The following is a 21999-nucleotide window of genomic DNA, read 5'->3' as shown; positions in this document are numbered from 1 at the left end:
AGGAAATGTCTTCCTCCCCTAAAAGGGAATACCATAGCAGTTTCCAGAAAATCCCTGAGTCCTGTCAGCCGTCGGGGGGCTCCCTATGGGGCTTCCTTCAGGGGTAGATATGGGGGCATTCAAATTGCTACTGAAGGATTTGCATAAAACCTTTGAAGACAGTCTTCTTTCCACTGTCCCAGTTGAGACATTGATCCCTGGGCCAGCGTTTTGTTGATGGACCCCTGAGAGGGTGCACTGGGGGAGGCCCAGTGTTATTTTAGATTTCTGCCCTTGGAGCTGTTGCAACTGTAAAACTAATAGCTAAGCAGAATTTTGTTGATGGTCTTGTTCCAAAGTCCTTACAAAGTACTCAGCTATGGTCACAAGTCCAGTCAGACCAGTGGCCTCCCATCCTGTATTCTGTCTTTTTATCAATCCACTGATCTCAGGAGACAATCCATTTACAAATAGGGCAGCTAGAGCAGGTTGGATAACATCATATCTTGTATGGAACCCAGGATGCTGTAGGAAGAGAGCTTTCAGAGGTTTAAAATCTGCCGCAGATTCATCTTTCTTTTGTTTGCATATTTGAATAAAAGACCAATCAGTGGGGACAGGGAAGACTCTGGCAATCGCTTTTAAAAGATTGGTTGCTGTTTTGTGAGCTTCTTCTGGTCCATAAGCAGATCATGCTGAAGATTGAGGCTCTCGAATATCATCATTGGATTTATGCATTCTGCTTCCTGCATTCATTTTTGGCTTCACCAAGTCACGCCAGCATGTGCACAAGCTGATAAAGATGTGGCAGCTTGAGGTCATAGACCCTGATAAAGAATCTAAGTTCTTCAGAAAACTTTTGAGGGTCCTCCCTGAGTTTAGCAAATTCTTTAACTGTAGCCTTTAGTTTGGTCTTTGACCAAGGAGTGAAAGATCCCTGAAGAGGATGGCCTGCAGCCTCGGGTGGTCTTATTTTGAAAGGTAACTTTTGAGTAGTCTCTTCAGAGTGGAAAGGCAGTTCTGACAGAGAATTAGTGGAACTTGAGTACCCAGGTAAAGGAGGATAGAGGGGAGCAGTAGGAGTCACTTCAGTCTTAGTGTCTTTTGTTTTAGGTATCTCTTGTGTCTTTAGTTTTTCATTAACCTTTTGCAGTGGATATTTCAGGGAAGCTATTTTGGAATCTTGAAGCCTTTTGGAAGCTTCTACATACCAATTAAAATAGGTATCCCATTCTGTTGTTTGATTTAGGAGCCCTTGTTTTCAAGTGCACTTGTTAAATGAACAAATCTTGTCTACTCGGAACATTCCCCATTATGGTCACTGTAATTCTACCTTGTCTTTAGTAAGATTTTGCCATTTTTGTAGATGCCTACAGCTTCCAGGACTACAGTTCTTAGACATCAAATAAGCAGGTATGCCAGAAGGTGGTGGCCTCAACTCTTTGGAACTTAAGGATCCCATTTCCTTAAGCCTTGGGTCTCTCAGAACCAAATTAATACCTAAGAAAGATCTGTCTCTGGGTTGGGGATTGTGTGGTGGTTTACAGTGTACCTTGTTGCACAGAGATTTTCTTGAGGTTGATGGTTGACCTAGTGTCAGTCTAACCCACTCCACGACCAGCTTATCCTAATACCAGAGTCTTAGAGTTAGGTGACAAGCGCTCTAACAGCTTTTAAGTGCTTGTTCTGTGCCCACCAATTTTGTGACTTTTGACTTTCGAGATTCCCATTAGCAATAGCCTTTACCTCATGTGCATACTAACACATCAGCACTTAATGAGATATTACTGTGGACTGGCCAAGAGAAGGCCTTGTGCATACCACCAGCAGTTCCTGTTGTGGAACAGGGCCTGGGGAAAGGACTGAATTAGCAGACTGCAACAAATGAGGACTACAGACTGGGAGTCCAGTCAAATGGGGAACTGTGGACTGAACCTAGCATTAGGGGCTTGGGTCCTGGGTGGACCTGTCTGCTAGCTCAAGGTGACCTGCCCTGGATTGGAAAGTCACTTAGATTGGGAGATTGACGCAAAGAGAACAGAGCTCAGAACTGAGAGGAACTTACCCTCGGCCCTGGGAAAAAGTGAGAAAGACAGAGAACTCGAAGGGTTTGCAGGTGCCAGTGCCTGTTTTTCTCATTATTCCCCAAACCGGCAGAAGTTTTCTTCAGATCCCACCACTGCCACGAAATCTGTTGAAAAACAAAATTCAACTGAGTAAATTTTAAAGATCTTATTGGCTTTATTCAATGATTCATAAGTCAGGAAGCATCCCGTCTAGCAGACAGAAGGGAGCTCTGAGAAGCTGTACAAAATGAAACACTTGTAGAGGCAGAAGGGAGCAAGACAAGGAAGTTGTCCTAGCAAAAAGCAGGTTGGTTGTGGCAAGGTCACCTTCCTTTAGGGGACAGCAGGGGTTAATCAGGCAAATTACCTCACTAATGCTGACAAGGTAATTCCAAATTGACTGGTTTAAGATTCCTTTCCTGGGAGATGCTGAAACTGTAATAATTAGGTATTAAGTCTCTGTTTGGTGATGTGACACTTAGCGTAAGTGACTCCATTTTAGGCCTGTTATCTCTTTTTTAACAGTTGTAAGCGGGGTGGGGGGACCAGCCAAGTGGCACAGCAGTTCAGTTTACCTGTTCCGCCTTGGCAGCCTGAGGTTTGCCGGTTCAGATCCTGGGGTGCACCTATGTACCGCTTGTCAAGCCATGCTGTGACAGGCGTCCCACATATAAAGTAGAGGAAGATGGGCACGGATATTAGCACAGGGCCAGTCTTCCTCAGCAAAAAGAGGAGGATTGGCTGTGGATATTAGCTCAGGGCTAATCTTCCTCAAAATAAAAAAAGTGGAATGGGGTTTTTACTTCCAAAGTCATGCATATAAACTACAGATTCCAGCCCAGGCTACACATTAGAGTCATTTGCAGGAGGTTTTTAGAAATACAGAAGCCCAGGCTTCATTCTGACTCTGTTGAATCAGAACCTTCATTGGTGGGGCAAAATCTCTCCTTTTTTTCCTGTGAGCTCCCCAAGCATTCTGGGTATGTAGCCAAGAGTGGCAACTCATAGCTTAAATCGCAGGGGCACTTGTTTCGAAGACTCTAAGAGTCCTTGGTAAATGTTCCCAGAATAAACCAGTCTCCTTATTTTAATTACGTGTAACCATATTTGGCAGGTAACTTTTTTTTTTCCTGAGGAAGATTCACCCTGAGCTAACTTCTGTACTGATCTTCCTCTATTTTGTATGTGGGTTGCCACCACAGCATGGCTGCCAGTGAGTGGTGTAGGTCCACACCCAGAAACCAAACTTGGGCTGCCAAAGCAGAGCGTGCCAAACTTAACCAGTAGGCCCCGGAGCTGGTCTCTGGCAGTTAGATTCTGAAGAAAGCCATAAAATTGTTCTGTAGTGTGATGCTGAATACATTATCCAAACTCTGCATTTGACATTTTAAAGGTAAGCCTACTTTGAAAACCCAAATAATAAGTGTTTCAGGCAATTATATACATACTTTTTAAAAGTCTTAACATTAAAGTTTTTATTATTAAATATTTCTAGTGTATAGACAAGTGTAGGAAATAATATACCTGGTACCTATAGACACACAACCCACTTTTGCTACAGTTGTTTTTTTTAAGAAATAAAGCCATTCTGACAAACTGCACTTCCACCCTCTCTGAAAAGATAACCACAATCCTGAAATGCTGTGTATGCTTCCTGGGCATGTTATTAAGCTCTGACTATATCTGTTTGTATCTGTAAGAATGTATACTGTCATTTGGTGTATTTTTAAAGTGTACATAAATGCTGTCATCCTGAACAAATCCTTTTGCAAGTTGCTTTTTTTACTCAATATTATATTTTCAAACTTGCCTAACACTTAAGGGTCAGGTTGCAGGCATGAGAAGACAAAAGTGATGGCTAAGGATCCTGCGAGGGTAGGAAGAAGGGGATTCAGAGAAGAGGTGGAGGACATCCACGGGAATGTAATGTACAGCATAGGGAATATAGTGAATAATATTGTAATAACTTTGTATGGTGACAGATAGTAACTAGACTTAGCATGGTGATCATTTTGTAATGTATAAAAACATCGAATTGCTATGTTGTACACCTGAAACTAATATAATATTGTATGTCAATTATACTTCAATGAAAAAAAACTTAATATTACATCATGAGCAGTTTCCCCTGTTAAAAAAAAAAAAAAAGGAGAGGTACATTATTTACTTTCTAAGAGGAGGGACGAAGGAAAAGATGGGTGCAGATGCAGGACGATGTATGGGTTTGGTGGTGAAAAGTTGAGGTAGTTCCCATTTGTTGGCATTTATTTTCTCTAGTAGAAGTAGAGGTGGTAAGCTGGCAGTGAGGGGTGAAGCTTTGAGGAGACTACGGAGTTTGAGATCATCACGGTGGGAATAGGAAAGGGATTAAATTGAGGTTAGTGACCGAATTTACGGTTGAATGAGGCCACCTGTGTATGTGTGTCTTCTCACTGTACTAGGCTTCCTGGATGCAGGCACAGAAAAGGTAGATTGTGACAAGAGATTTTCACATATTTGAGGTATATGGGGTAACTGTTGGGTTCAAACTGATTCGGCTTGAACTATAGAAGACTGACTTATGGCCTGTCAAATATACACTGTACATCTGCTTTCACCGTTAAAGAATGCACTCTCTTAAGACAGCATACTTTGCCTCCTATGCCCTGTTGGTAAGGCATTATTGGTGAGGCCTGTATTAGTCTCTCCTGACATCAGGGTCATGTTGACCTGCTAATTTGCAACTAAATACCTCTTTGAAACTTTGATGAAAATGCATCCTGGGTGTGTTTAATGTATGTTCTTTGTTCTAAAAAGATATAAGACTCTACTGAAAATCATGCTTTTCCAGAATGCTTTCTTCCTTTCTTGAAAAGGCCTCCCTGGGTTATAATCCTCACTCTGGCTCAGTAAAACTCCTCTTATTTCTCTTATCTATAGAATGATTATTGGTTATTTTGCATCGACATTTCAATTCATTCATGGTTAGAGTTTTGATTGGGAAGTTCAGGGCAATAGATAGGGTTACAAAGAGGCAGCACAAGAGAATTTGGGGGATGACGGAACTGTTTTGTGAGGAGCTGGTAGTGGATACATGACTCTATGCATTTGTCCAAACCCATAAAATCATACACCACAATACATAAAACATATATATATAAATTTAACCAGGACGTAGGGGGAAGATGGAATGCACGCTGTGGCAAGTTTGACTATTACAAGTTGTGATATTGTGATTTATAAAAAACACATATTTTGGTCCTCCTCCAAGGTTCTCGGCTCAAAGCTCTCAAAACTCCTGGAATTTTCTAAGCACTAAGTGCAATGGGAGCATCTTTCGTTATATATTTGGTCTCTAGTCCTCAGTTCCTGAAATCCCTTCAGAACCATAAAGGTGCACTGGGTGTCTTGCTATTCATTACAAACCCCTTTCAACCACGCTTAAGTTTTTGTTAATGAGGTGACATTTGGAAAGCACTTAAGAATGGGGGCTTGTTGCCTGGGGAACCAACCACTTGAATAGAGGGTTGGAACTTTCACTCCCATCCCCCAACCTCCTGAGTGGGAGAGGGGCTGGAGGTTGAATCAGTCGCCAATGCCCAGTGATTTAATCAATGATGTCTGTGTAAGACAGCCTCCATAACAACCCAAAAGGACAGGGTTCGGAGAGCTTCGGGGTTGGCGAGCACATGGAAATTCAGAGAGGGTGTGGAAGCTTCAAGCCCTTTCCCCATACCTTGCCCTATGCGTCTCTTCCATCTGCCTGTTCCTGACTTATATCCTTTTATAATAAACCAGTAATCCATATGTAAAATGTTTCTTTGAGTTCTGTGAGCCACTCTAGCAAATTAATCCAAGGAGGGGTTAGCAGAAACTTCCAGTTTATAGCCAGTGGGTCAGAAGCACAGGTGACAACCTGGACTTGCGATTGGTGTCTGAAGGTGTGGGGGTGGAGCAGTCTTGTAGGACTGAGCCCTTGACCTCTGGGATATGACATTGTGATAATGTCAGAATTGAGTTGAGTTGTAGGACACCCAGCCAATGTTGAAGAATTACTTGTTGATGTAGGGGAAACCTTCACACATTGGAATTGGTCTTGTCGATTCAAATAATCCAAAATCAATCTGTATATGAAAATTGAGATGTTATTTTGAGCCAGGTCTGAGGACTATAACCCAGCGCCTTCCTTTCCCAAGGAAAGAAGGGCACCAAAGAAGTGGGGTGTCAGAGTGGTTATATACCATCTTGGAACAAAGAGCATACGTACATATGACAGGAACATGTCTCTTACTACCGTAAAAGAGATGCCTAGCTGGCACAGCAGGTCAGTGGTCACAAGGTGAGCACAGCAGGATGGTAAGTAATCCTTAGTTCCTAGGAAGAAATGTTTCTCCTTAAGGAAATGCTGATATGGGGGCAAGCTACATCGCTATCTTTAGGGGCATCATTCTTGTCTTTAGGACACAGTAAGTGTTTAAAGCAGATGTACAACGCATGCTCAACAGGCCACGTCAGGCCCTTTTGGAAAAACAAGGTCAGGCCAAATTAGTTTTAAACCAAATGGCTTCTTCACATACTCCAATATATCCTATTGCTTTTCATTTTTTTTATCAGTCCCAGAATCATTACACGTGAATCACATAACCACACGGAAGGAGGTGGGCAAGAAAGAAGTTTCAGAAACAATGTTTTGACTGGGTACTACTTCTAAGACTAAAGACAGAAGGAAGAGTACACAAGCACTGTACTCAGATGAATTTGTTTCTCACAGGGGTATGGATTAGCAGTTCTGAAACTACATTCTATGTGTACTAGGTCTGAATAAGTAGATTCATCCTAGATCATGGGAGCCAGGCTCTCACTGTTGGAAGTTACCAATGAGAAAAGGAGAAAGCTAAAACGCACCCTGTGAGTTCTGTGGTGCTGGAATCAAATTAAAATAGGAAAAAATACACACACACGCTCTTGCTCAGGGAGACCTGCAGGAAAGAGAGCTAGGAGGGCACATTTGGTGGAACCAATGATTTAAGGTGGATTTAAGGTGAAGCTCTTGTCACATCAAAACATATCCTTTGGGAAAGTCCAAGTGGGTCTTTAAAGGTGACCACAACTTCTCCCACGTCTTCCTTTGTCTTCCATATGTTGTAAAAGCTTCTAGATTTGAGGCACTGTAAGGGTGTTTGGAATAATACTTCTTTATGCTGCAGCATATCAGAGAGGGGTTATGACTGACATAAGGGCTAAACTTAATGAGGTTAGCAAAAGATTTACCAGAATACTCAGCAGTCAGATGTTCTTAACTGTTTTCGTGCTATGGGTGAAATGTATACAGCAGTGTAGTAAAGTTTATAGGCCTTTTCTCAAAACAGTTTAAAATGCGTAAAATAAAATATATAGGATTTACAAAGGAAATAAACTATAATAAAAGTTATAAAATATTTTTAATTGTGATAGAGTAATATGTGATTCTTAAATAAGATCTGGCAGCATTTCAAATAACTACTGTAATTTTGAAGTAGAGATGAGCACCGACAATATTTCAAGATATTTTCAGGGCTGGCCCCATAGCCAAGTGGTTAAGTTTGTGCACTCTGCTTCAGCAGCCCAGGGTTTCCCTGGTTTAGATCCTGGGCGCAGACATGGCACTGCTCATCGGGCCATGCTGAGGCAGTGTCCCACATAGCACAACCAGAAGGACCCACAACTAAAATATACAGCTGGTGTGGGGTTGGTGAGCCAAGGAGTCGAAAGAAAGATTTCTTGGACTCTCAAGTTCTTGGCAGTAGTGCTCTTTTATTTAGAGAATAGTATGGAATAGCATGGAGACAAGACCCATGGGCAGTCAGAGCTGCTACTGCTGCAAACATAGGTTGAGAGTAGGGCTACATTTAAGGCATAGGTATGTGAGTTATCTCTTTACAACACAAAGGAAAAAATATGTAAAAAAAGTTGTTAAAATGGTATCAGTGCAGGTGGGGTCTGGTTATTGAGTAGTCCTATAATTTTTAGATAAGAGTGAAACCAGATTAAGTAAATGGCTGAAGCCACCACCTTAAATATTATTTTTAGCTAAAGACAAAGGAGGATGTTGGGGGTGGAGGGGGGAGTCGATCATGGGAGATTACCACACAAGTACAGTAAACAAGATGCAGATTTAAGTCCTTGCCTTTGGCATTGATTAAGAGTTTCTAGAGATAAGGTCATCCCCCCTTCTTCCTGGTACAGAGAGGGAGACACCTTTACAGATGGAGATTTCCTTTACAATGTAAATGTCTCTTAACAAAGGGTAAGTAAATTCTACTCCTCAGAGCCTCCTTCCTGTCTGCAGTTTTTTAAAGTAACCAGTCTAAAATAATCCTCATCACAGCTAGGTACTGGGAACCTCTGGGGAGAAGAAAAAAAAAGATATTTGCACCTACTGTTATGGGATATAAAAATATCTGTGATTTCTTTTGGTGACAGTTACAGATAACTCCTAATATTACTGTAACTTGTTGCCTACATTCATAATTGAAGGAATTAGAAGTTAGAGGTTAGTAAAATAAAGATATAAATTTTCCCCCATCCAAGTTCATGGACTTCGTTGTTCTGTCCACGGGAACCTAAGACCCCAGGTTGGGTGTTTTTTTTTTTTTTAAGATTGGCACTTTAGCTAACAACTGTTGCCAGTCTTCTTTTTTATTTTTTTCTGCTTTTTCTCCCAAAATCCCCCCAGTAGACAGTTGTATATTTTAATTATGGGTCCTTCTAGTTGTGGCGTGTGGGACGCCACCTCAGCGTGGCCTGATGAGCGGTGCCACGTCTGTGCCCAGGATTTGAACCAGTGAAACCCTGGGCCGCCGAAGCAGAGTGCATAAACTTAACCACTCGGCCATGGAGACGGTCCCAGGTTTGATTATCAGTACTTCTAAGTGCAACAGAACTCTGGTCAGTTGAGTAGGAAAAGATCAGACTCAAGCTCTGAAAAGTATTTGGCAAGACATAAATAACCATTATTCCATTCAAGAAGCAATTGCTGCTCTATACAAAAAAATGTGATGATGTGGTGCAATGGGTTATAACTGTGGAAAATCATTTTGATGAAGTGGACACCAAAGCTGCAGAGGCTGAGGTCAACACTGAAGGGTAGGGGACAGTTGAAAATCATCATCGAAATCTTGAACTGTGTGGTTAAAGGCAAGGAAAGGAAATGTTTCCTTTATTAAAGACTGTCATAGTAAAGGGAAAATTTTTTTCAGCCAAAAGGGATAGGTAATATCTCAATGCTTTGGTTAAAAATGGATTCTATTCACTTAGCACATAGCCACTGTATCTTATGATGAGCATCCTCAATAATCTGACCCCACATTTGTATACTACTTTCTTGGGGCAGGGGGAAATCCCCTTTCTTCCTTTCTTGTGTTCTTATGGCTGAACTAATAGTAAAATTGACATAAGACCAGATTCACAGGAGAAAAACTCATTTAATATCTATGTATTGAAGATCATAAAGAAATGATGGTCAGAGGAGAGTGACCAGAGTAGGCAGTGTGTATATCTTTTACACAACGAAATGGTAAATTTGTGAAGAATTGACAGGACAAAGAAACTTAGATTCGGGGTTTGCAATTAGTGAGAAATTTAGGCAGAGTTTAGGCTTGGGGAAGTAAATTAACAAGGCTTGTTTCTGCAGGCTTCTTGGCCCTGAGTCCCCCAGCTCTGGGGATAAGGATGCAGGGAGAGCATCTTTCCCAGGGGAGATGTATCTCCTGGTTTCAGGGGGAACAGAGACAGGAGGGTCAGCATGCTCCTTTTGCTTCTTAAGTAACTTTAATTAGAAATAATCAATATACTGTTGTGGGGTATTTTGGGATGGTCTGCCGTGGGCCCCACAACTTCATACTTTTTAAAGTACGTTGGCCTCTGTTACCTCATCTTGTGAATCTAAAAGAATTGCTACATGTTGGACAATCATATACTTTGTCAGTAGCAATATTGAGATTAAGGGGTCTCAATTGTGTCAGCAGGAAAAAAATGAGTATTATCGTAAGACCCACTGGCTTCTTAAGTTTCTCAGCAGTGGGCTTTCTGTTAAAGATAAACTTGGGTAGAAAGGTGATATATTGATATTGACTAAGATGCAAAGAATTCTGTAGTGGGTTTAGTGAAGTAAATAATCTTCCCTAGAAATAAGAAATGTAGGCAATGTATTACAGTTTTTGAAATATAATAGGCAAATTTCAAGGTCATTCTGTGAAGACTAGTTGGCTCATTCTTTCATTCATTCAGATATATATTGAGGGTCCCATCCACGACTTTGCCACTAGCCGTTTAGCAAAATTGCACCCACACTTACCCCTCCTCCCTCTCCCTGGTTTCTCCTTCTTTCTTCGTGCCCGCTGCTGCTCAGCAACACTCCTCCCCTTACTGAGCCCCCTGCACTTCCAGTTCTTACCTCACCCCTCCTTACCCTTCTTTTTAATTCTCCCCATCAGTTATGTCAAGAAGAAGACAATACCTCATGTGTCCCCCTTCCTTCTTTCCAGTCCAAAGTTTTCCTGTCCCAGTTCTGTCTTTTAATGAGAAAAAAATGTTCCATGCAGCTTTGCCCTAAGTTTGTCACCACACAAAATTGGGGTTCTTTTGCCCATGTGCATGAACAAACCAGTTAATTACAGCATCAGCCTTTGGGAAAGAAATCAGCTTTATTCTCTGAGATCAGTCTGCAGGGAGACAGGGGGTGTGTGCCCTCAGATCTGTCTCCCCAGTTCAGGATTTGGGGCAAAATTGAAGAGGTTAGGGAGAACAGGCTGGCATGCGGGAATGCTGGTGGTGATGAGGATTATTTTAAGCTGGTTACTTTAAAAAACTGCAGATAGGAAGGAGGCTCTGAGGAGTAGAATTTACTTACCCTTTGTTAAGAGACATTTACATTGTAAAGGAAATCTCCATCTGTAAAGGTGTCTCCCTCTCTGTACCAGGAAGAAGGGGGGATGACCTTATCTCTAGAAACTCTTAATCAGTGCCAAAGGCAAGGACTTAAATCTGCATCTTGTTTACTGTACTTGTGTGGTAATCTCCCATGATCGACTCCCCCCTCCACCCCCAACATCCTCCTTTGTCTTTAGCTAAAAATAATATTTAAGGTGGTGGCTTCAGCCATTTACTTAATCTGGTTTCACTCTTATCTAAAAATTATAGGACTACTCAATAACCAGACCCCACCTGCACTGATACCATTTTAACAACTTTTTTTACATATTCTTTCCTTTGTGTTGTAAAGAGATAACTCACATACCTATGCCTTAAATGTAGCCCTACCCTCCACCCATGTTTGTAGCAGCTTTTACTGCCCATGGGTCCTGTCCCCATACCTGCAGCTCTGACTGCCCATGGGTCTTGTCTCCATGCTATTCCATACTATTCTCTAAATAAAAGAGCACTACTGCCAAGAACTTGAGAGTCCAAGAAATCTTTCTTTCGACTCCTTGGCTCGCCAACCCCGCATCAGTGGGACAGGTTTTGATTGGTGGGCTTCACGCATTTATGGAAAAGATCTAAACATTTACGATGACTTTCTAAACATTTATGGTAAGGTTTTAAACGTTTTTGGTAAGGTGGGGAAGGAATTTTAACACCGGCTCTTCTGGAATTACAGACCCCTTGCTTCTGAAAGGAGTCCAACTTTTAAGTTCAGGTCGTGTCCCAGTCCTTTGGTTCTATGGGGAGGACAGTCTTTGGTTCCGTGGTCATTTCAGGTCAAAATTTCTTCTTCTGCACATGCTCTGGATATGTGACTTTGCAATTTTCTGAAAGACAATTCTTAATCACTCTGTTGATAAGATGGGGTCAATTGAACTGGTGCTGGAGGGTCTACAGTTAAAAATTCTCTGTCTGCTAATTCTGAAAACAAAACAAAATTAACCAGAAAGATTGAGACGTGTATGTTTTTCTTCTGTCTGGCCAATGTGTCTTTTTCCCAGGTGAATCCGGAGCAGAGTACGTGTACTCCTAGGCACATAACTGCAAAAACTGAGCGATGTATAGGAAAGAGTAACAACGATTTCAAACATGATGACCTTGTTTCTTTTTTCTCTTTTTATCTATAAGCTATTCAGTGTATAATCAAAAGTACTGAGAAAATATCTTGCAGAATGTACGTTTGCTTTTAATCCTGTGGCAGTTGGCTTTGCTTCTTGCCCGTTGTCTAGTATGCCATAAACCTCTCAGGAGTTTGTGAACTTTCTGTTTCCTCTTGAACCTACCACGTGCTCTCAGGCATTTGGTAGATGCTCAGTACATTCTCTTTTAATTTTTGTTGAATAAAAGAAAGGCACTAATTTTTTTTACTAACAGCTTTATTGAGGCATAATTTACCTACCTCAGAACTCACTCTTTTTAAGGTTATAATGCAGTCGTTTTTAGTAAATTTACAGAGTTGTGGGACCATCACCAGAATCCAATTCTGGAACATTTCCATCACCCCAAAAAGATGACTGTGCACTTTTGCAGTCACTCCTCATTCTCATCCTCAGTGCCAGCCACAGCCCACCATGACTCCACTTTCTGTCTCTATGGATTTGCCTATTCTGGAAATTTCATATAAATAGAATCATATAATATGTGCTCTTGTGGCTGTCTTCCTTCACTTAGCATGTTTTTAGGTTCAGGAAAAGACTAGTTCCTTATTGGTTTCCCCTGTGCTAGAATTCAACAAAATAAATTGGAAATGTATAACAAACATTTAAAATTGGGTAGTCTCTTTTTTTCAACAAAATTGTGGCAAATCCAATGCTGAGTAGAATCTGTGAGTTGAAGTGTTTGGGACACCATGACAGGGAGACACACTGATGGAAGAAAAGCGAGGCTGCAGTTGACTATGTTTCTCCAACTTCTGTTGCGACCCCCATTGCAGTGTCCTTAGGAGTTGGAGTAGAAATAGTACCTTTATCGAGCTCTTACTGTAAAGTAAATACTATACTAAGTCCTTATTTGGATTGTCTCATTAATCCTCACAGAGCTCCAAGAGGTTGTTATCCACTTTTTACAGGGAAGGAGACTAAGACTGGTTTTAACTGAGAAGTTAAAAACCACTTGCCCGAGATCGCGTGGTTAGTGAACATCAAATGCTAGGGTTTGAGACGAGTTCTTTCACATTCCAGAGCCTGTTTTCTTAGCCCTAATACTGCAGTGTCTCTTACTGACGCGAAACTGAAAAACAAAAACAGCCCTGGAAACCAGAAAAGCACAGCAGCGGCAGCCCTCAGGGCAGGGCGGGGAGCGCTGGCCCCCAGTTGTCCCTGTGCCCTCACTATTCCTGCAGCAGGAGAGAATGCGCTTCACAGTGGTCTGTCATCATGCTGTGTTCGGGGTTCCCTACCCAGTGAGTCAGTGAATGCAGTGTTTTAAGAATGAGTTCCATCGAGAAAGGTCTGCTTCCTTGAAGGTAAAATTTAATTATCTGGGAGATCTGTTTATTTAGGTCATTGCCAAATAAAGGAGATATATGTTAACAAACCAGTTTGTGCTTTGTTCACAAGACAGTGAATTTTAAAATGTGCCAGGTTAAGCTCCTTTATTTTGGTGATACAAGATACAAGAATGGGTTATAAAGTTATTCCCAAAGAAACTGATGTTCACATACTTTTGTGTATGTTCCCTGTTCGATGGGGTCTATTCCTGTAGCTAAGAAGAAACTTCCTGACTTGCCTGTCTTCTTGGAAAGCTCCTCCTCGCATCCCCAGATCTTCCCAGTCAGAAGCTCTACTCAATATAGCAAATAATGGGCTCCCCTACGCCCCCCTGCAAACATTCACAGAGGAGGAGATGATGCTAAAGAGGACAGGTGAGTAAACGCCTCAATTTCACCTCATTATTATTCTGGTCAGGAGTTGGGTCTACAGTATGAAATTACATGACATATGACATGGTTGGGGGATATGTTCATCCAAGTTTGTAATGAGATTTTTTTTACATTAATTAAAAAGTTTTTTTGAAAATAAAGACTGACCAGTATTTTTTTTTTTTCCTACAGTTGAAAGATTTGCCCAGGAACAAATTGCTCCTTTGGTTTTAACAATGGATGAAAATTCAAAAGTGGAAAAATCAGTAATACAAGGATTATTTCAACATGGGGTATATCATTCATAATTCTTCCAATTTCAAATTTTTATAAATACGTTCCAGAGTTAAAATGTATGCATACTTTTAAATTTAGGAACTGTAATGATAGCTTAATGAACTCTTCATTTCCTAGTTAAAATTATCTGTGTTCTCTTGTACACTGAGATCCTAGTTAAAGATTTTTTTTTTTTTTTGTGGAAGATTAGCCCTGAGCTAACACTGCTGCCAATCCTCCTCTTTTTGCTGAGGAAGACTGGCCCGGAGCTAACATCCATGCCCATCTTCCTCCACTTTATATGTGGGACACCTGCCACAGCATGGTTTGACAAGCAGTACATAGGTTCCTACCTACCAGCGAACCCTGGGCCACCGAAGCAGAACGTGCAAACTTAACCACTGCACCACTGGGCTTGCCCCCCAGTTAGAGATTTTTTTTTAACTGAATTAACATTTCAAGTTAGAAATACTGTACTTTTTAAGTAAAAGGTTAGAAACAAGAAAGAGTGATTTCTTTAGACCAGTGGTGCTTGACTGGGGGCAATTTTGTCACCCAAGAGACATTTTTGGTTGTCACAACTGAGGATGCTACTGGCACCTAGTGGGATAGAGGCTGGGGATGCTGCTAAACCTCCTACAATGCACAGGACAACTCACCATGACACAGAATTGTCCAGCTCAATGATGCTGAGGTTAAGAAGCCCTACCTTAGTTAGTAAAACGTCATAGTAGAGCACGTCTTCCTCCTCAGTCCCCATGTATGTGGTCAGCTTAGATGCAGAGGCAATATCGGAATTCCGCGTTAATCGGGGCAGCTGATTTCCAGCTTTTTAAGTCACACATCCCTGTAATGGAAGCACAGAATATAAAACAGATAAGAGTAGAACTGTTCTGGCTGTGGGTGGAGGGAGAGGCTGTCAGCATAGGGGCTCCAAGGAGAACATTTCAAAGTCACTGCGCTTACCCTTCATCTCTCCCTTCTCCATAGGTGTGAAGTATACTTATTTTTTATTTTGAATACGAGGATATCCGAGAAGTAATATCTTCTATTCAGAGCCATTGTTACATCTTGACTGTTGTCCTGTTTGTAAAACAGACTTTTCCACCTAACTAGTTTTATTTCTACCTATTTTAAAGAGACCACGTTTTTTATACCATGTATGGTAGTGATTTTTCCAACTTTCTATTAGCAGTGAAAGCTTGGGAAAATGGAATCTTATGTGGAGCTACAGAGTCGAACAGCATCTATGAGTCCATTTCTCAGCCAGGTTTCATCCTCATTTTTTGCAGAAGCTCTAGGCTTCTCTGAGGAGTCTTAAGGTTCCCCAGTTTGGGCATTACTCACCCGAGGAGGTAGTTCTTGCAGATGGGGTTGTCGCAGCAATTGGTTGTCTGCCTTCCGCCCCCCACCTTGCCCTTGCTTGGGTGTAGCATGCCCTGGAGGGTCTTCTTGGTTGCCCGTCCTGCACCAGCTGTTTTCAGTCTCACCTCACTCCTAACTCCTGCTGTCACCTTCTGTGTCCTTCTGTGGTCACCTGCCATAATAGCTGACAAAAACAGTGTTTGCAACGTAGGAGAAACTGGTGACTTTTGTAGAGAAGCCATGTTTCTGACAGCTGTTAAGATATCATTAGATAGGATCCTGCCCCCCTCAGTCTTAAGGCACAGCCAGATCCTTCAGTTCTTCCTCACAGAACATCGTTGCCAGTTCTCTCGTCATTTTAAACCTACACCTTTGCAGTTCCACCTTCATATCAGCAGTTTCCTGTCATCTTAAAACATAACAGCTGCACCCAGACTATAGCGTGGTGTGATTCCAGAAGTGTCTGGAGAGAATAGAAAGAAGTGTCATCTTTTTATCTCTTAACCACTTTGGGTCTTGAATCACATGTACATACATTCTCTTTCTGAAATGAGGACACCTAAAAATGGAGGACTGTGTGAGTTTCCTGTCCCAGACTTAGGCATAGTTACAGAATGGTCAGATAGTTATTGGAAGGCGTGGGCCAGCATTTTTGCTTATTTACCAGGCATCTGGGCCTTGTCTAGTGTGGTTCTAGGAAACATGACCAAATGTCATCTGCTCATCATCTGGACTAGTTGAAATGGTCCAAGAGGAATGGTCATTTAATTAATGTCTTGGCTAAAAGGTGCCAAATGAAACCATAGACATTCCCACCGAGGAGTAGGTTACTTTCTTTAGTTTCCTTATTACATTGAAATCAGTATAAAGGGGGCCATGTTGAGAAACCAAACCAAAACACCGCCTGTGGTTTTTAAGCAGGCAACAACAGTTCTTAGCAATAAAGGTCATCAGAAATAGATTTATATTATGTAAGGTATTTTCTCATTATTCCATTCTGTTATCCTTCAAAGCATTTTACCTCTCTTATTTTTGTTTTTTAGATCTCAAACAGAAACAAATGCTAGTTCTGGCATGTAATTTCACCCTTTTCAAATATATGTACTTTGTTACAGATTTTTTTGTTACTTATAACAGAGAAATAGCCATACTAAATTAAAATATACATACAAAATTTTAAAATTAAGAACTTACGTGCTTACAATTTATTTTTGAACTTGGTCTTGCAAGAAACTTTCCCATATAAAAATAGCTTTCTTAATTTGTGTTTCCTTGTGTTTCCTTTAGTTGATGGGAATTGAAATTGACACCATCTATGGAGGAACAGGAGCTTCGTTTTTCTCCTCTGTCCTAGCGATAGAGGAATTAGCCAAAGTTGATGCATCTGTGGCTTTGTTTTGTGACCTCCAGAACACACTAATTAACACACTGATCATGAAACATGGAACAGAAGAACAAAAGGCTACCTATTTGACCAAGCTAGCTACAGAAGAAGTGAGTTGAGATGAGTTGCTGAAATGGATCTGATCTTTTCTAAAGTTAGGATATTTTCAGGAGAAAAGTAGCTGCAATGTTGCCTTTACTATCCAAGACCACAATGCAGCACCATTAATTAATGAAGCATTGCTCAATAAATTAATGCTACTAGAAAAATACACTCTGCCTCTAATTTGCCACTTGGAAATTTAGAGAATAATCATCAGATAAAATTATTTTTTTGTCCCAATTATGTTTTCGAATACCTTTGTTGGTGGTTTCATTTAAATTGAGACGTCTTTCTGCTATCTTTAGCACCAATTTAATTAAACATAACGTCGAATATGTGTGCTTAAGTCTTTAAATCTGTCTTAGACAAATAATAGAGTATATTTTGGAAAACAGTACTTTCAGAATACCATTAACTATTTTGATAAGTACAGGCATTTAAAAGTAGCTAAACATTGGCTTTACAAATGCTTATTTTGCCTTAAGTGAGTATTTGTTATAGAGTATAAATACAGTTGTTAATTTGAAATTTTTTCCTTCCATGTGTAGATAGGAAGTTTCTGCCTTTCAGAGGCTGGAGCAGGAAGCGATTCATTTAGTCTGAAGACCAGAGCTGATAAAAAGGGAGATTATTTTGTCATCAACGGGTCAAAGATGTGGATCAGCCATGCTGAGTACGCAGGGCTCTTCCTGGTGATGGCAAACGTTGACCCTACCAGGGTGAGTTTGAAAACAAAATTTCTACCCTTTTCTCCCCTCATCTTTTTTCTTTATATCTTTTCCTACTTCCATTTACTTTTTATGACTTAGTCTTAAATTCTTCATTCTCATCAGTACTGAAAATGTTGCACAACTGATAGCTTTTTATCCTCCTGTTTACTAATCATCTAAAATAAATATTGATGTAATTATTAAGTACATAGAGGATATAATCTCATAATATGTTATATAGGAAGATAATCTTTAATTTTGTTTCTTCGTCTTTATTTTAGTAATTGATTATATATATACATATGTAAAATCCTTTATAAAAGAATATTTTACTACTTTTTTCTATTTTCACATTTCATGAAATCATTTAAATTAAACTTTTCTCATGGAGCATTCTTATCAATGTCTTATCTTAGAAGGGCCAATTTTTTAAAATTTGAATTTGTAATAGTTTACATCATTGAAATTTCAGTTGTACAATATTTCTTGTCTGTCACCACATAGGTGCTCCCCTTCACCCCCTGTGCTGACCCCCCACCCCCCTTCCCCTGGTAACCACTGAACTGTTTTCTTTGTCCATGTGTTTGTTTATATTCCACATATGAGTGAAATCGTCTGGTGTTTGTTTTTCTCAGTCTGGCTTATTTTGCTAAGCATAATTCCCTCCAGGTCTTTCTATGTTGTTGAAAATGGGATGAATTTGTGTTTTTTTCTGGCTGAGTAGTTTCCCATTGTATATACAGATACCCTATCTTCTTTATCCAATCATTAGTCTATGGGCACTTGGATTGTTTCCATGTCTTGGTTATTGTGAATAGTGCTGCAATGAACATAGGGGTGTATATGTTACTTTGGATTGTTGATTTCAGGTTGTTTGGATAGATACCCTGTAGTGGGATAGCTGGGTCACGTGGTAGTTCTATTTTTAGTTTTTTGGGGAATCTCCATACTGTTTTCCATAGTGGCTGCACCAGTTTGCATTCCCACCAGCAGTGTACCAGGGTTCTCTTCTCTCCACACCCTCTCCAACATTTGTTATTTTTAGTCTTAGTGATTCTAGACATTTTAATAGGCGTAAGATGATATCTTAGTGTAGTTTTGATTTGCATTTCCCTGATGATTAGTGATGTTGAACATCTTTTCATGTGTTTATTGGCCGTCTGTATATCTTCTTTGGGGAAATGTCTGTTCATATCCTCTGCCCATTTTTGATTGGGCTGTTTTGTTGTTGTTGTTCAGTTGTGTGAATTCCTTATATATTATGGAGATTAACCCCTTATCGGATATATGATTAGAAAAAATTTTCTCCCAGTTGGTGGGTCGTCTTTTGGTTTTGATACTAAGTTTCCTTTGCCTTGCAGAAGCTCATTAGTCTGATGAAGTCCTACTTGTTTATTTTTTCTTTTGTTTCCCTTGTCTGAGAAGTCATGGTATTTGAAAAGATCCTTTTAAGTTCATGTCAAAGAGTGTACTACCTATATTATCTTCCAGGAATTTTATGGTTTCAGGACTTATCTTTAAGTCTTTGATCCATTTTGAGTTTATTTTTGTGCATGGCATGAGATAATGGTCTACATTCCTTCTTTTGTATGTGGCTATTCAGTTTTCCCAGCACCATTTTTGAAGAGACTGTCTTTTCTCCGTCATATGTTCTTGGCACCTTTGTCAAAGATTAGCTGTCCGTAAATGTGAGGTTTTATTTCTGGGCTTTCAGTTCTGTTCCATTGATCTGTGTGCCTGTTTTTGTACCAGTACCATGCCGTTTTGATCACTATGGCTTTGTAGTACATTTTGAAGTCAGGGATTGTGATGCCTCCAGCTTTGTTCTTTTTTCTCAGGATTGCTTTAGCAGTTCGGAGTCTTTGGTTGCCCCACATGAATTTTCAGATTCTTTGCTCTAGTTCTGTGAAGAATGTCATTGGGATCCTGATTGGGATTGCATTGAATCTGTAGATTTCTTGGGTAGTATGGACATTTTAACTATGTTTATTCTTCCAATCCATGTGCATGGAATCTCTTTCCATCTCTTTATGTCATTGTCTATTTCTGTCAATATGTCTCACAGTTTTCATTGTATAAGTTCTTCGCCTCCTTAGTTAAATTTAGTCCTAGGTACTTTATTCTTTTTTTTGCAATTGTAAATGGAATTGTATTCTTGAATTCTCTTTCTGTAAGTTGGTTATCAGAGTACAGAAATGCAACTGATTTTTGTAAGTTGATTTTGTACCCTGCAACTTTACTGAGGTTGTTAATTATTTCTATTAGTTTTCCGATGGTTTCTTTAGGATTTTCTATATATAAGATCATGTCGTCTGCAAACAGTGAGAGTTTCACTTCTGCCCTCCCTATTTGGATTCCTTTTATTCCTTTCTCTTGCCTAATTGCTCTGGCCAAAACCTCCAGTACTATGTTGAATGAGTGGTGATAGTCAGCATCCTTGTCTTGTTCCTGTTCTCAGAGGGATGGTGTTCAGTTTTTCCCCATTGAGTATGATGTTGGCTGTGGGTGTGTCATATATGGCCTTTATTATGTTGAGGTACGTTTCTTCTTTCCCCATTTTGTTAAGAGTTTTTATCATAAATTGCTGTTGGATCTTGTCAAATGCTTTCTTTGCAGCTATTGAGATGATCATGTGGTTTTTATTCCTCATTTTGTTAATGTGGTGTATCACATTGATCGATTTGTGGATGTTGAACCATCCCTGTGTCCCTGGGATGTATCCCACTTGATCACGACGTATGATCTTTTTGATGGATTGCTGTATTTGGGTTGTCAATATTTTGTTGAAGATTTTTGCACCTATGTTCATCAGTGATATTGGCCTGTAGTTTTCCTTTTTTGTCTTGTCCTTGTCAGGCTTTGGTATCAGAGTGATGTTGGCCTTGTAGAACGTGTTAGGAAGCGTTCCATCTTCCTTAATTTTTTGGTAGCTTGAGAAGGATAGGTATTAAATCCTCTCTGAAAGTTTGGTAGAATTCCCCAGGGAAGCCATCTGGTCCTGGGGTTTTATTCTTTGGGATGCTTTTGATTACTGTTTCAATCTCTTGCCTTGGGATTGGTCTATTCATATTGTCTGCTGCTTCTTGATTCAGCTTTGGGAAGTTGTACGAGTCTAAGAATTTATCCATTTCCTATAGGTTGTCCATTTTGTTGGCATATAGTTTTTCATAGTATTCTCTTATAATCCATTGTATTTCTCTGGTATCCATTGTTATTTCTCCTCTTTCATTTCTAGTTTTATTTATCTGAGCTTTCTGTTTTTTTCTTTGTAAGTCTGGCTAGGGGTTTGTCAGTTTTCTTTATCTTCTCAAAGAACCAGGTCTTTGTTTCATTGATCCTTTCTACTGCCTTTTTTGTTTCAATAGCATTAATTTCTCCTCTGATTTTTATTATTTCTCTCCTTCTACTGACTTTGGGCTTTGCTTGTTCTTCTTCTTCTAATTCAGTTAGGTGTAGTTTGAGATTGGTTGTTTGGTTTTTTCTTGTTTGTTAAGGTGAGCCTGTATTGTGACGAATTTCCCTCTTAATATGGCTTTTGCTGCATCCTATATGAATTGGTATGGTATGTTTTCATTTTCATTTCTCTCCAGATATCTTTTGATTTCTCCTTTAATTTCTTCAATGATCCATTGCTCATTCAATAGCATGTGGTTTAGTCTCCACATCTTTGTCCTTTTCTCAGCTCTTCTTGTAATTAATTTCTAGCTTTATAGTATTGTGATTGGAAAAGATGCTTGCTATTATTTCAGTCTTCTTAAATGTATTGAGGCTTGCTGTGTTTCCCAACATATGGTCTGTTCTTCAGAATGTTCCGTGTGCACTTGAGAAGAATGTGTATTCTGCTGTGTTTGGATGGAGTCTTCTATATATGTCTATTAAGTCCATCTGGCCTAGATTTTCATTTAATTCCACTGTTTCCTTATTGATTTTCTGTCTGGATGATCTATTCATTGATGTGAATGGAGTGTTGAGGTCCCCTACTATTATTGTGTTATTATGAATGTCTTCTTTAAAACTTGTTAATAGTTGCTTTATGTACTTTGCTGCTCCTCTGTTGGGTGCACAGGTATTTATAAGTGTTATTTCTTCTTTATGGAATGTCTCTTTGATCATTATAAACTGCCTCTCTTTGTCTCTCTTTACCTGTCTTATCTTGAAGTCTACTTTGTCTGATATAAGTATTGTGACACCTGCTTTCTTTTGTTTGCCATTAGCTTGGAGTATCATCTTCCATCCCTTCAGTCTGAGCCTGTGTTTGTCGTTGGAGCTGAGATGTGTTTCCTGGAGGCAGCATATTGTTGGGTCTTGTTCTTTACT

General features: G+C 40.0%; 1 protein-coding gene across 2 annotated transcripts in view; it reads left to right on the top strand.

The window, feature by feature from the left end:
- The window catches only part of ACADSB (acyl-CoA dehydrogenase short/branched chain), a 60366-nt gene that overhangs the window by 24793 nt on the left and 13574 nt on the right, over nucleotides 1–21999 (top strand). For both annotated transcript variants that reach the window (XM_044749325.2, XM_070481492.1), the window contains 4 exons: nucleotides 13689–13848; nucleotides 14038–14138; nucleotides 16774–16980; nucleotides 17521–17691. In XM_044749325.2, the coding sequence (XP_044605260.1) occupies nucleotides 13689–13848; nucleotides 14038–14138; nucleotides 16774–16980; nucleotides 17521–17691 (639 nt within the window). The remainder of the gene's footprint in view (nucleotides 1–13688; nucleotides 13849–14037; nucleotides 14139–16773; nucleotides 16981–17520; nucleotides 17692–21999) is intronic.

Source organism: Equus asinus, chromosome 2 (assembly GCF_041296235.1).
Source record: "Equus asinus isolate D_3611 breed Donkey chromosome 2, EquAss-T2T_v2, whole genome shotgun sequence".
In the NCBI taxonomy this organism is placed as follows: domain Eukaryota; kingdom Metazoa; phylum Chordata; class Mammalia; order Perissodactyla; family Equidae; genus Equus; species Equus asinus.
Note: the sequence above shows the minus strand (reverse complement) of the source record. Positions and strands in the feature narration are given on the sequence as shown.